Raw genomic sequence first — 13,581 nt, forward strand, 5'->3', positions numbered from 1 at the left:
CCTGCTTTCTCTCCAAGTGACGAAGAGAAAAGGCACCTCTAAAAGATAATTCACTACTTTCCAAGATCTTTAAGCATGAAACAACTTTCAGACGAACCCACAGAAACTCCAAAGCAGCTGTTCCCTACTGTACCACTGACTTCTGCGTGGCCAGCACTCAGGCAAGTCCCGTACCCCACATCCACCACCGCTGCCTCTGGGACTGATATTCCTTCTACTGAACTGGCAACAGCAAGGGCAACTATTTCTTACAACCTTCCTATTACTGTCCAGTGTTGAATCACTAAAAGATATTCAAATTTGGTCAGTAAAACCTTATGAAAGCACGTCACATCACAACTGGATTCCACATACTCCTTCTAAATCAGTACAGCTGGCACTACCCCATGAAGGGCAGGCAATTGGAAATACAGCATCAGTTGTCTTCATGCACTGCTGCATGTTACCCTTAGCAGTACAGATCCAAGATCTCGGGATCAAAGGAAGGAGGCGCAGAAAACAAGCACACACATTGCAGCAGGAGGTGACAGTAAACAGAAACCCTCTCAGTCCTCACAGAGAGGTTTTTATTAAGGACTGCTAAAATTAAAGCTCCTTTTAACTTGGGTTTTAAATGCTTCATTCCCTTGGCACTTTCTTCAAAAGCACAGTTACAAACCCAGGAGTGCACAGGAAAAGGAAAGTGATTTAAGTTTGTAACTCTCCCTTCCCCTTGCCTATCTCTTTTTGGCTGCGTTTAGGTCTAGTCACAGAAAGTTATTTTTTAAGCAGGTTTAATTTGCAGACAACATGGATTCAGTGAAGTTCCTCAAAAACGACAACGAGTCATCTTGAACTATGCACACCCCAAGTGCTCACAGAGGGGAGAAAAGATAACACTCCCTTGATCTAAAAAACAAAATAATAAAAGGCCAAAAGAGAACAAGGGAAGGAGCAGGTTCCAAAACAAGTTTCATTAATAGGGGCTGGATCTGAAATCTTGAAACACCAATGCAATCTAAAATTATTTACTCCAAGGAAAAAGAAAATGTACCAAATTCCTTTTTCACCTCATGGGCCTTCACTTACTTTCTTTCAGTGTCGGGTGTTGATGCAGTGCTGCTGAGACCAAGTGACTCCTGCAAGAGAAGACATAGCAGTGAGAGCAGATAGATACAACAGCAGCCTTTGCCCAATTTATGCAGAATATCAAATTAAAGAACAAACAAACAAGCACAGATAATCAAAAGCAAAGTCCTTACCTCAATCTGGGATCGCATCTGTAGAGATGTGGCACTGGCATCAGGTTTCTCCTAAAACAGAACAAATGTCAGGTTAATGAAATATCCAAACACTAGAAAGAAGAAATCTGAAGGGGAAAAAAACGGAAGAAGAAACAGGGTGACAGAAGAAACAGGGTGACAGAACCTAGGACTACCTCAAACTATTCAAACGTGAAACACTAACCTCTCCAGAAGGAATCACTTTCGGTATGAATTCTGAAATACTCCAGTAAAACATCTAATTCCATCCTTAGCACTGGAGAATATAGAAGAAGGTAAAATTGCCAGACAGAAGTGATTAAAAACAAAACAGAAAGAGGAATGTACTATTTTCACTAGATCGTCACACTATTTGTTAGATAAGTTCAAGTGTGATTTCCCAAAATCTACCTTCAGGAAGAATACACAGGGAAAAATCTGGCATTAAAAGAGCATTCTCTGAGCTAAAAATACTGAGAGGGTTCTGACACATTTCAGCAAGGCCAGTTTCTCACACAGAAATTTGTCAACAGGACAGAGTTCAAATCACCTTCCTTCAAACATCTAGGATATAACCGTCTACTCCAGGACTCGGTCACAGAATCATAGAATTGTCTAGGCTGGAAGGGACCTTGAAGACCATCAAGTCCAACCATCAATGTAACACTGCCAAAAACACCAAACCATGTCCCTAAGCACCATGTCCACCCATCTTTTAAATACCTCCAAGGATGGCAACTCTACCACCTCCCTGGGCAGCCTGTTCCAATGCTTAACAACCCTTTCTGTGAAGAACTTTTTCCTAATATCCATCCTAAACCTCCCCTGGTGTAACTTGAGGCCATTTCCTCTTGTCCTGTCACTTGTTACTAGCGAGAAGAGGACGACCCCCACCTCGCTACAACCTCCCTTCAGGTAGTTGTAGTGAGCGATAAGGTCTCACCTTAGCCTCCGTTTCTCCAGACTGAACAACCCCAGTTCCCTCAGCTGCTCCTTATAAGACTTGTTCTCCAGACACCTCACCAGCTTCATTGCCCTTCTCTGGACACAAATGAGCACCTCAATGTCTTTCCTGTAGTGAGGGGCCCAAAACTGAACACAGTGCTCGAGGTGGGGCCTTACCAGTGCCGAGTACACATCCAGGCTCCCTTTGCAGTCGATGGAGTGAGACAGCAACTCTCACAGAACAACTTGCCCAACGGGTTTCAGCTGCCTCAAGTTAGATGAAGCAAGTCCCACTGGTGGTATCTAATTTAAGATTACAAGCCAGCTGCCTAAAAGGCACATACTATTAACAACGAGTCTAGCTGAAGTCAGTGGGAAAACTCCAATTAGAATGGAGGAAGAAATTACAGTTGTCAGTACTGAGAACTACACTTTGTTGGTTGATCTGCGTGTGATGGGGGAACCAACTTACGGCTATTTTGTTCTCAGCCAGTCCTACCCCTAGCGAAGTTTTTGCTGTAACCGAAAGGCTGTTGTAGCTGAGTAAGCAACCACAGTAGGATACACACTCCAAAAAAAATTTAAAAAGGACGTGGATTTATTTCTCAATACTGGAGGTCTTTTTGTTCATGCATTCCTCAGCCTACATGTAAGTCTCTTATCTCTGTGAAATTGTACTTCCTATGCCCTTTGTTTACAGAAAGGGTGACAAAACGTTCTTAAGATTTAATACAAAAAAAAGAAAACCAGACACAATTTTCTGGAAATGCAGCCTTTTAATACTAAACAGGAAATTACCACTGACTGCCACGAAACAGTGTTGGGTTAGCCCGCCCAGAAAGTCTGCAAGACCTAGAGTAGAGAGGAGCCTGCTCTACTGTCACACGACTGCGTTAGCTTGCACTGCTGGTCACGGCAGCCAGGAGGGCACAGGACAGCTCATAGCCATGTGCTTGCTAGTAACCAGGACTAACAGAGGATCATTGCCCAACTAGGGGATTTTGCCTGACCATGCATGATCTGCGTATCCGCTTTGCTGATATTATAGCATGAAAAGGGAAATGAAGTCCTTGAGTGGAAGTCTGCATGAAAAGGCCACCACGTTCGCTTACTGACAGATCCAACAGGACTCCTCTAGTCAAGCAGAAGCTGGACTGAGCCCAGGGAAATTCCGCAGATGTTCACAGATCAGGAAAGTGAAATTAGCTATTTGGCACCAGGCATCCCTCTATTTCTCCATTAGCTCTGTCAAAATGGAATCCGAGTTAAGTTTTGCATCTGGAAAAGACCGCAGGCATATCGCTGCAAATCCTCGTCTGGCACTCTCCCACCCCCACCTAGCAGTCCGCAAGGAGGGAGGGAAAGACAAGCCCCATGGTCCAAACCATGGTTTCCCATTCATGAGTGCCTCATTTGTCCACACACTGCTTCACAGATGAAAAAAAAAAGCATTTTATCAGCTATCCCATCTTAAAGATTCAGTTTGCCAATCAGGAGAATCCATTGTGTCCCCAACATGCCTTTAGATCCCAACTTCCTGAAGATTTATCTGCTGCCTTAAAACACTGCTTGCTGCAAATGTTTTTTTTTATTTGTTTGTTTTTTTAAAAACACGCCAGCTTTTGTAAACTATCATTTATAAGATACTATCTGGGTTCCCAACGCTTTATAGAAGTCTTTTGCTTAAGCAGTTGCTTGTGAAGTTGTAGACTGAGATTGCAGTTAGGTGGGAAGTTACCATTTTCAGCCTAAAACTATTCAGCTGAATAGTCAGCGGTATCACGTGTAACAAAACCCTAAAAAAGCTGACTGTATTTGCTTTCTTTTTTTCTCATTTACTGTCAAGCCCACCCTGTTAGAACAGGAACAGTTTTGTAGGATCAAGATGACTGTGGAGGACAGAAGCAAGGCCAACTCTTCTCTCCCTCCTCTAAAGCTCTACTTTCCAATGCTGGAATGCAAAACACCTGATAGTCCCATAATGTTGTGATTAATATTCACGCCTGCCTTTCCAGCAGAATATTTTTCCTATTGTTGTTTAGACAAGAAACCAAAGGAAAATACTTAGGAAAATACTACTCTCCACTGAACTTCTGGCACAGATCTACATCACAGAACTTTTATCAGCCTTGAGCAATTCTATTTATTTAGGTTAAAAATCCATTAAACCTCACGTTAAACCTCACATTAAAACCCACAGGTTGTGTTGACTTTAATGCAGCAGGATCAGGGCCTTTTTTATACCAATGGCTAATTCTAGAAGGTTGAGCAAATGTTGCACCATTGGCATGCTCTCAAGCATGCTATAACATCTTTTCAAAAAATATTTTCCAAGATTAGTTTCATGAAAGTACATCTTTCACCCTTCTGAACCAGACCTTAAAAATGAAACAGAGGACAGCTTGGGTTTATAGAAACAGTGGCTGCAGCAACAGACAGCCCTTCCCTGAAGGGAAGGGGTGCCTGGAGGCATTTCCAGGACTCAGGTCTAGACCAAGCAAGTGTCAGAGCAATAGGTATTTTCTGTCCTAGCAGTCTGCTGCCCCAGATAACTGCCCCCCACACATGCCCATAAAGCTTGTCTGAGATGTACCAGACATTCACTCCATCTACACACTATGAAGTACTGGTGCAAGAAACCCAATGATCTGAGAAAGTACCCCATGAAGTGCAGACTCCTTAAGCTATGTGATTAAATCCAGTGTTTCCCAAAAGTGTCTGATTTACTTGCACGGTATCCATATTTAAGGGGCCCTGCCGAAGTCACCCGTCCTGTACCCAGACACTCAGTGCATATTACACATGTCCAATACACTGTTAAATCACAACAACTAAGATCTGAGGATTCTGGAGAAATGGAGAAATTCATAAATTGTATCCAACCCCCAAGGAACACATAGGAGGGAGAGCAAACAATGGCTTAGCACCAGCTTGTCCAGCTCTCCTTGAAGTCCAAGGTTAGCAGGTCACAGAATCTCAAATATTGTTAATAAAGCCAGGGGGAGCTGTTAAAAATTAGTAATGCTAATAACCTGTAGAGTGAAGCCCACTGAATTTAAACTAGGGATTCCTCCACCTAGCCACCTATTGCTGATTTACAACAATCTCAGCTTGCAGAAACATTTTGTTCTCCCAGCTTGAAAGCCATATTCTTCGCAGTCCTATTTCCTTCTTTTCTCCTCCTTCACCCAAAGCCTATGCAATCAAGAGGACAGCCGCAGGACAATGCCCCGAGACCCTGGCTGAAGCTGTGACCCAGCAGCTCGAGGAAGGGAAGGTCCGCAGGTGTTGTGCTGCCCAGGTACTGCCTGGTGTCACCAACCTTTCTGCACTGCGGACGCTGCAAAAAGCGACTGCGGAGCCAAACAGATACGGCTCAGGAGCTCTGGTGCAGAAGTGCGAATCAGAGAAGTGCTTTTTAGTCTCATTTTGATAGAAAACATGAGTTGTAAGCTTAACAAGAAGGTTTTGTGGCTTATGCTTCAAGCCTTAAGTTGTTTGCCTCAGGGCTCAAGAATAGTTTCTTCACAGGTAGCTTTTCCGCTTACTTTGTAGACTGTGTGATTTATGTGATCGTTTGGATACGTTTTCTTTTCAAATTATTGTAGGCTTCTAAATATTGTGATTTTGGTTTTATATACTACCTTCCTTGAAAAAAATCTTGAAGACAGTTTTACAATCATTTATGAGCTAAGCCTGAAAAATGCATACAGGAAGGAAGCACAAAGCACAAAATACACAGGGAAGAAGCTGGAAACCCATTTCCTGACTGGAATGGCAGGGTCTGAATTCATGAGGGACTTTTCCTCCTGTGATAACTTCAGTTCAGTTGTTCTCTATGTAATGTAACAGATAAGGGACATCTCCACCTTGAAGGCGTTGCTGTTCTGCTCCTGCAATACACAAACATAGTAGAGAAGAGCATCCAAAAGGAAACCTGGTTACCCAGGGTAAGGCTCACACATTCCAGGGGGAATGCGCCTATTTTAATTACCTAAACATTAAGCTTCATCTATGCTGCACACCACAACTTAGTTTAGGAAATTACATTCATTGAATGAATCCCTTCTAATTAGAAATTCATGAACCTCTTCACAGTTTCTGCCACAGGAGCTGTATCCACTTGAATTATAAATTTAAACACTCCCCTGCAGCTCCCAAGACAGGATTAATCTCACTGTGCAGACAGCAACTGCGCAAAGTGAGACCCAGATGAGCGCTGGGAAAATTCAGTGACATAACCAGTAGAGAAGGAGATGGCTAAAATGCTCATAAATTTATTAATAATTTTATGAAACCATTTCAGCAGGTCTAAATAAGGCACCTACAGCAGAAAACCTCTGTGAGAAAATTCTGGCAGTCTCTTCCCCCAAACATCTTCCCTGTTTGCCCAAACACACACTGCATGTTCTAGTCTAGCTTCTGAAATGATTAAACAAAACTACATCTGACAGATAGCCGGAGCACGGAAGGTCTCTAAGAGTTTGTTTTACTTTGAAAGCAATCATGCTGCCCAGAGTCCTCCACCACACACCACATTTCAGCCTCTGCAGAGGTTCTGGAGAAGGTGAAGGGAAGCCCCTGTGCAGAGACAGCACAGGTACACAGGTGTGTAATGGTAATCACCTACAAGTCACTAGCTATGGGTCACAGGTCAGAATAAAGAAATAAAAAAAAAGACCTATCCCTGTGGCAACCACCTCAGCAAATGTTTGAGGGAATTAACCAGCTTAGTGAGTTTCCAGTGATACAGATTAGTAAAAGGCCTATTTTGAGTCTCAAACCACAACCTCTGGACCATCCCCGTAGCTGTTTTAGAGAAAAGTGCAGGCTTTCTCCTCCATTACTCTTGCACGTTAGAGCCAGAGCTGATAAATGCTAAATGATAACATCCAACAGCAGCAGCAAAACTCTGGATCAAGGAAATGAGCTATGCAGGAGGAATGCTTAAAAATGGGATTTCAAACAATAAATACTTTTATGCATGAAATAACAGTCCAAGCATCTCAATGCCTCGTACAGCAGTGCAGACATAGGTAAACACTCAGCTTAACTACTGAGGAAATGCAGCTTCAGAGAAAACACACTGCTATGGCACTCACATGTCTGCTTTTAGTGTTAGGTAGGGAAGAAAAATCATGCCTCTCAGCTTGACGCAAATGCTGGAATCTATCGAACGTAACGCGTCATGGGGGGAAGCGTTTGACATTCTCCCCTCTGCCAACAACAAAAACAGAAGAGTTTTTTTGTCCATCTCAAATACATTGCATTCAACACTAAGGCTGGAAGCCACAGAGGCTGAAAAACATTCCACAATGATTTTAAAAAATATAATTCATTAGCAATTACAAAGAAATTGCAGCTTTTGTAAAGCCCTGTAACAATGAAAAGCGAGGCAGTGCTAACTCATAAATCCACTTGTAATAAACAGAGGCTGAATCCAGTGAAATTACGGCACAAAGACAAAAAAACAACAGCAACAGGCTTCAGAGAAAGGAAAGTCGATATGGGAACGCAGCATTCTGCAGCAAGGAAATCAAACACCTTCTGATCAATTTTCCAAAAAAGATGAAGCAAGCCTAGAACTACGGTAGTTGTCTCTGTGCTAAAAACATATTAATATAAAGGCATATATATGTGACTGGGACACAGCAGGTCTTCGATTGATGTATTTTACACCCATTACCCAATGGTAAAATAGCAAAGCGCTCTTGTGCTGGCATAACTGCATCTATACTAGAGCTCTTGCTGCTTTAAACAGAATGAATGAGACCTGCTATGTTTGCCTAAAACTCCTCAGGTTGGTCAATGTCGACTTTTATTAACGTTCCTCAGTGGCCTGATTCTTGGGTATGTGGGCATCTACATGACATACTTTCACAACCAGATTCTCTATCCGGGCAGCAATATCTTGCCACAGTTCAGCAGCCCAGATGGGCTTACCTCTGCGCACTATCTGGGTTGTAGTAAATAATCTCCCGTACAGCTAATTCCCTCAGGTACTGGATACCTTTTTCCATGGTGGTCCGCTTATTTGGATGACATACAACATCTTCACTGAAGGGATACCTTTCCCTCACACCCGACAAGAGTTGCCTCCAGAGGCTGAGGGCTTGTATCTTTTTCCCAATCGCCTTGTCAATGCTCACTTCCCTAGACAGGGATCCCAGTTGCCTGGCTTCCCTACCCTCTAATTCCAACCTACTGGCCCCGTTATCCCAGCATCGGAGCAGCCAGGTGACAATGTGCTCACCTGGATGCCTACTGAAATAGTTTCGCGTATCTCGCAGCTCACTCAGGGACAGGGATCGGGTGATTATCTCTGGTTCTGCCTCTTCCTCCTGTTCTCGTGATGGCCCTGGTTCGTCATCATCCCTCACTAAGCGAACTGATTTCTTGGTGTATTTCTTCTTCTGTATAGGAGCAACGGATACTGGCACGGGTTGATTGTCTGGTTCAGCTGCAGTGCCTGCCACTGGGGTTTGAGTGGCTGCACTGCCTGTCACCAGGGTTTGAGTAGCCACAGTGCCTGCCACCGGGGTTGGAGTAGCCGCAGTGTCTGCTGGTCTGTTTTCCCACTTTTTCTGCTGAGGGTCCTGCATAGTACTGAGCAGTGTTTGGTAGATACAGGCCAGGGCCCAGCACAGTGCCGTAAGTTGCGCCTCTCTGGAATAGCCACAGCATTTTCCTTTCAAATATTCTATCACTTTATCAGGGTCCTGTAGTTGTTCGAGGGTGAAGTCCTAAAAAACCATTGGAGGCAAGAAGTTCTCTAGATACCTGCCCATATTCTCCCACAGGCCATGCCACCCCGACTATCCACAGCCTTGGGCCAGATCTCTGGGTGATAGTCTTAAACAGTCTTTTAACCCTAAACAAGACCTGAAAAACATTCAAGAAACACAGCAATAGGAACATGCTAGTTTGAGCATCCCACAGATATTCGAAATTCTCTAAAGGTGTCATACCTGGCCCAAAGGAGAAGAGGGAGGCAAAAGAGCTGGGGAAAGTATCTCCCCCTGTTTCTCCCATAGATTGGGTAAGAGACGGTGACCAAGGTATGAACAGGACAGCAATACTGCATAGACACCCCAACAAAGCCACCTGAATAGTGATGTTATATCATAAGCTGATATTGCACAGGACATCAAAACGATAGCCCTGATCCCTCTCCCCGAGATAACAAACACCATCACAGGGAGTACATGGAGCATGTAAGAATTGACATAATACAGCCATGCAAACAAACAAAGCAACATTGTAACCAGCGACTATCTAACTAATATGAGAGATGCATCTAAGAAATTTGTTTCAACAAGCTCTGGTCAGATCCGTCATTATCTCAGCCCTTCGAGCCCCACGTTGGGTGCCAAAAAGGACCGTCATGGTTTGGCCTCAGCCAGCAACAAAGAACCACGCGGCCCCTCGCTCCACTCCCACAGCCGTGGGAAAAAACGGCAGAAAAAGGCAAAACTCATGGGTTGAGATAGTGCAATTTAACAGAACAGCAAAAGGGAAAAGAAAAAAAAACAGTAACACCGAAAAAGACATGATTACAGTACCGCCACGCACTGACAGGACCCGGACTGCGGCAGCCTACCACAGAGTGGCAACTCCTCTCCCCTCCCCGGCTAGCGCCTCTTATAGCCTGGGCATGGGTCATGTGGGATGGAACACCTGCTCCCTGCCGGCTCCTTGGGGAAATTAACCTCATCCCTGCCAGAACCAGGACAACAGGTAAATCAAAAAGAACTTTCATGAGGAGAAACAAGGATGCAGAACACAGCCAAAGATGTGGGTTTCCAGAGAGGACTTAAAGACAGCGAAGGTGTTTTGTGGCACTAGGAAGACCCATAATGTTTCAGAGGCATGAAAAAACCCAAACAAACCACATCAAGAATGGTTAAGTGTGAGGCCGGAGAGGGCTCAGGAGGTGACACAGGGAGGGAGGCGTGAGGCAAAGCCCAACTGGATGCTGCCCAAAGCATGAGGCCCTTCTCGTGCAGGAGCTGACACGGGGACCGGGGACAAGTTGCCACTTCCCCCAGGGAGAGGGTCTGGCCTGTGGGAAAACACCACAAGAAAGGGAGAAAATAAATGCATAAACAAACAAACAACAGTTTGTTACAGTGTACTTCAGGGTAGGAACAGTCTGGTCAGCCAAGTACAGACTCCTTGGCCAGCTGCTGGCTCTCTGGCGAGGATGGCTATGGCAGCGTGCGGGTACCTCAGCCTCAGTCACCACCTGAAGCAATACCCTCAAACAATTAGGAAGACAGCACCTCTGTGAACAATGTATCCCCACTACCACCCTGCATTATGCTTTCCTGTAACTGCAGGGCCAGGAATTTAGAGTGGTCTTGAAGTGAAGTACTCTCAGCATCACTGGTAAGATGAAAATAATCACAAGCAGCTTCACAAAAAAGCCTCGACAGAGTATGCCAAACTTCTTTCTGAATATTGACAGTCCTGATCTGGTTTTACGTGCTTTTCTAATTCAGGATACCCATGCACCATGGTCAGTGATGTTCTCCATTTCCCTCTGTGAAACGCTTTTCAGTTCCTACCAATTTTTCATTTTCATGTACACAAAACTGTACTACGTTTTTATTAAGCTTATTTTCCATTGTCTCAATTTCTCTTCAATAATTTCAGGAACAACAAAAGATGTATTTTCTTTTTGAAAACTGGCAAGGAAGGAGAAAGTAAAGCCCAGGCTAAGACCAATGCCTCCAGGAAACCTCTACAGCTGTGCTATAAAGCCTTTCAAACAGACGTATCATGGAAACATAGGCTAAGAGCACCGGTCCACTGTATGTTTTATTTGTATTGATAATGTATTTGTGCATCTACATGCCTATATCCGTGCCTCCGGCACATGAAATTTCAGATGATCTATACTGCAAATGAACAGAAGCTGAATCAATCAATACACTCAAGATTCAGGGATTCTTCTGAAATGGGTTGTTACTGTAACACTGATGAATTTTTGCAAGTATACTCCCTTTCACATCATCATTTATCGTGCTAGCTAACATTTAAAAACTCTATTGTTTTCACTTTATGTTGTGCCAAACAGTAAGTTACTAATGAATTATTCAGAAGATCTGTAGCAGAAAACACAAACTACAGTTGACTTTGAGTTACTAAAGCCTTAAAAACCCTAGTGAAATCCAGGAGTAGGTAAATCAGAAGAGCGCACTACTTATTAAGAAATCCACAAAGGGGTTTTTTTTATTACCACAAATGCATAGGGTACCAGCCCTGAAATCCCTGAATTTCACGAAAAAAAAAAAATACTTTGCATTAATATCATTCTGTGAAAGCAGTGATTTTTTTTTACTTTGTTAAAAAGGAGACAGATTAAAAAAGTTACAAAAATTATCTAGTTGAAAACAAAGGATATTTTAGTTTAAAACTTTCCACCCACTTCCCCCCCCCCCCCCCCCCCAATTTATGGCAACCTGATAACCTCCAATGCATTGTGTCAGAAACTTCCATCATTACAGTCACTGTAATGCACAGATTGGTGTAAAATTAAGAGTTCTCCCCATTGCTTTTACTTTACACCTCACATTCAGAGACTCAAACCAAAACCCAAATACATATGAAAGAGATCTGACTCTTTCTGTTGGACACTTTAGCTGTGATGGGCAAAACCAGAATTCAGAACTTGACAGCACCTTGGGCAGTGGAAGAAAAGCACCAATTCATAAGAAATCTGGCACCACCCTTTGGGCTGCCTGGTGCTGCTATCAGGCCATGCTCTTCAGAGCTCACAACCTCCTCTTGGCTTCATAAGCCTCTGGGAAAATCTGCACTCGGAAGTTTCCAATTTTAAAGAGTCTGTATGTATAGAGGCACATATACCTCCTCTGTGTTTTCTTTTAACCATGAAATTGAACCTTTCAGAACAGGACTAAAGCCTTTATTTAATTCAAGAAAATCTATCACATTTAAGACTTTCTCACACCCACAGAATTTCTAAAAGCTTAAGTGCTACTGCTGAGAAAACGGATTTCTCTTAAATTTTTAGAAAAGCGAAAGAATCCAGTAAAACACAGGAAAAAGAGGCAACAGAACCATGTAACAGAGCTGAGCTGAGCCAGGACCTGACCCACATTATCCCACATCCCTGGCAAGTAGTCTTATTGTGAGCCTGTGCCCACATGCACATTTATGGGTTTTCTCATCTTTCCATGAAAAAGTTCAAACAGCCTCCTGTTGCATCCCTTCACGCAAAAAAGAATTATGTCAAAACTTCAAACATTTGGGCAAAATGGATTCTTGCTTTCCAACTGACAGTAAAACTGTACCTCTTTTTTCTTCTTTCAGAGGTTAAAAACATCAACAGCTGCAAGCTCAAAAATGCTGACATCCTGAATTCAGGTATTCGTTAGCAGAAAGTCTTGCAGCCCGAGCTTTCCACCCATCCATTTGCAGTGTTTTAGGCTCGGTAGGCCTTTTATGCTGATTTGCACTTTCAGTTTAATGTTTTAAATCCAGTTTAGCTCCCCCTTAGTGATTCCTATGTTCATTATTTCATGAGAACACCCCAGTTGGAAAGCTATAACAACATGAGATACGCTGATTTCATGACATAAACATGGAAGGTTGGTGGGGTCTGACCCCCAGTTCAGCTGTTCTGACACCAGAAACAGCAGCAATACAGATATATAGTTTTTTCAAAACCTTTTCTATCAGACAAACTTGTGTCAGCATAGAGGAAACTGACTCTTTGCTAACATTTGTTATTACAATAAGCTCATTCTGAAGAAGCAGTTTCTTTCAGGATCCTCTTCAAGAAGTTTTTTTGGGTTTTTTTTGGTTTTTTTTTAAATCTGACTTTTATAACAATTTAAAAAGCAGAATCAACATTTAACTTGAAATCAAACTGGTTTTGTTTACTATGTAGGTATGTGAAACTGAACACCTGAAAATGAAGATGGATAATATGAATTCATTCCCTAGAGCTAGGCGCTGAACTGCTCGCCCTCAACCTGCATAAACGCACTCCAGGAATGTGAGGGGGTGAGAGAAGAGAGACAAAGGTGGATAGTTAGATGCTAACTTCAAAGTCTTCTAGAAAGTGAGGGAGAAATTAATTTCTTGAACAAGAGAACTGAAACCAAATTAACCATATTAATGCAAAAAAGGATTAGCCCACAAATTGCTAGTCTGTATTTGTACATCCTCCCTGCTATAAAAACTGCCTTTGATAAAGAGACTTAAATTAGCCATTCTCTCTTTACCTTTGAAATTGAAGCCTACATTTGATGGATGCTTTGGGCCAGATCCTTATGTATTTAAGTCTTCATCACTGGCCATCACAGTTATTACCAGATCGTTATTACCAAACTGAATTTCAAATCAGCTCTGATGCATTGTATCGTAT

At 42.9% G+C, this 13,581-nt stretch overlaps 1 protein-coding gene across 1 annotated transcript in view; it reads right to left on the minus strand.

Annotated features, from left to right (window-relative positions):
• Nucleotides 1-13,581, minus strand: part of SASH1 (SAM and SH3 domain containing 1) — a 99,485-nt gene that overhangs the window by 59,859 nt on the left and 26,045 nt on the right. Inside the window, 1 exon segment of the mRNA XM_009883291.1 lies at nt 1,069-1,118. Within this exon segment, the coding sequence (XP_009881593.1) occupies nt 1,069-1,118 (50 nt within the window).

The sequence above is a fragment of the Charadrius vociferus genome, unplaced genomic scaffold (assembly GCF_000708025.1).
Source record: "Charadrius vociferus isolate BGI_N301 unplaced genomic scaffold, ASM70802v2 scaffold114, whole genome shotgun sequence".
In the NCBI taxonomy this organism is placed as follows: Eukaryota; Metazoa; Chordata; class Aves; order Charadriiformes; family Charadriidae; genus Charadrius; species Charadrius vociferus.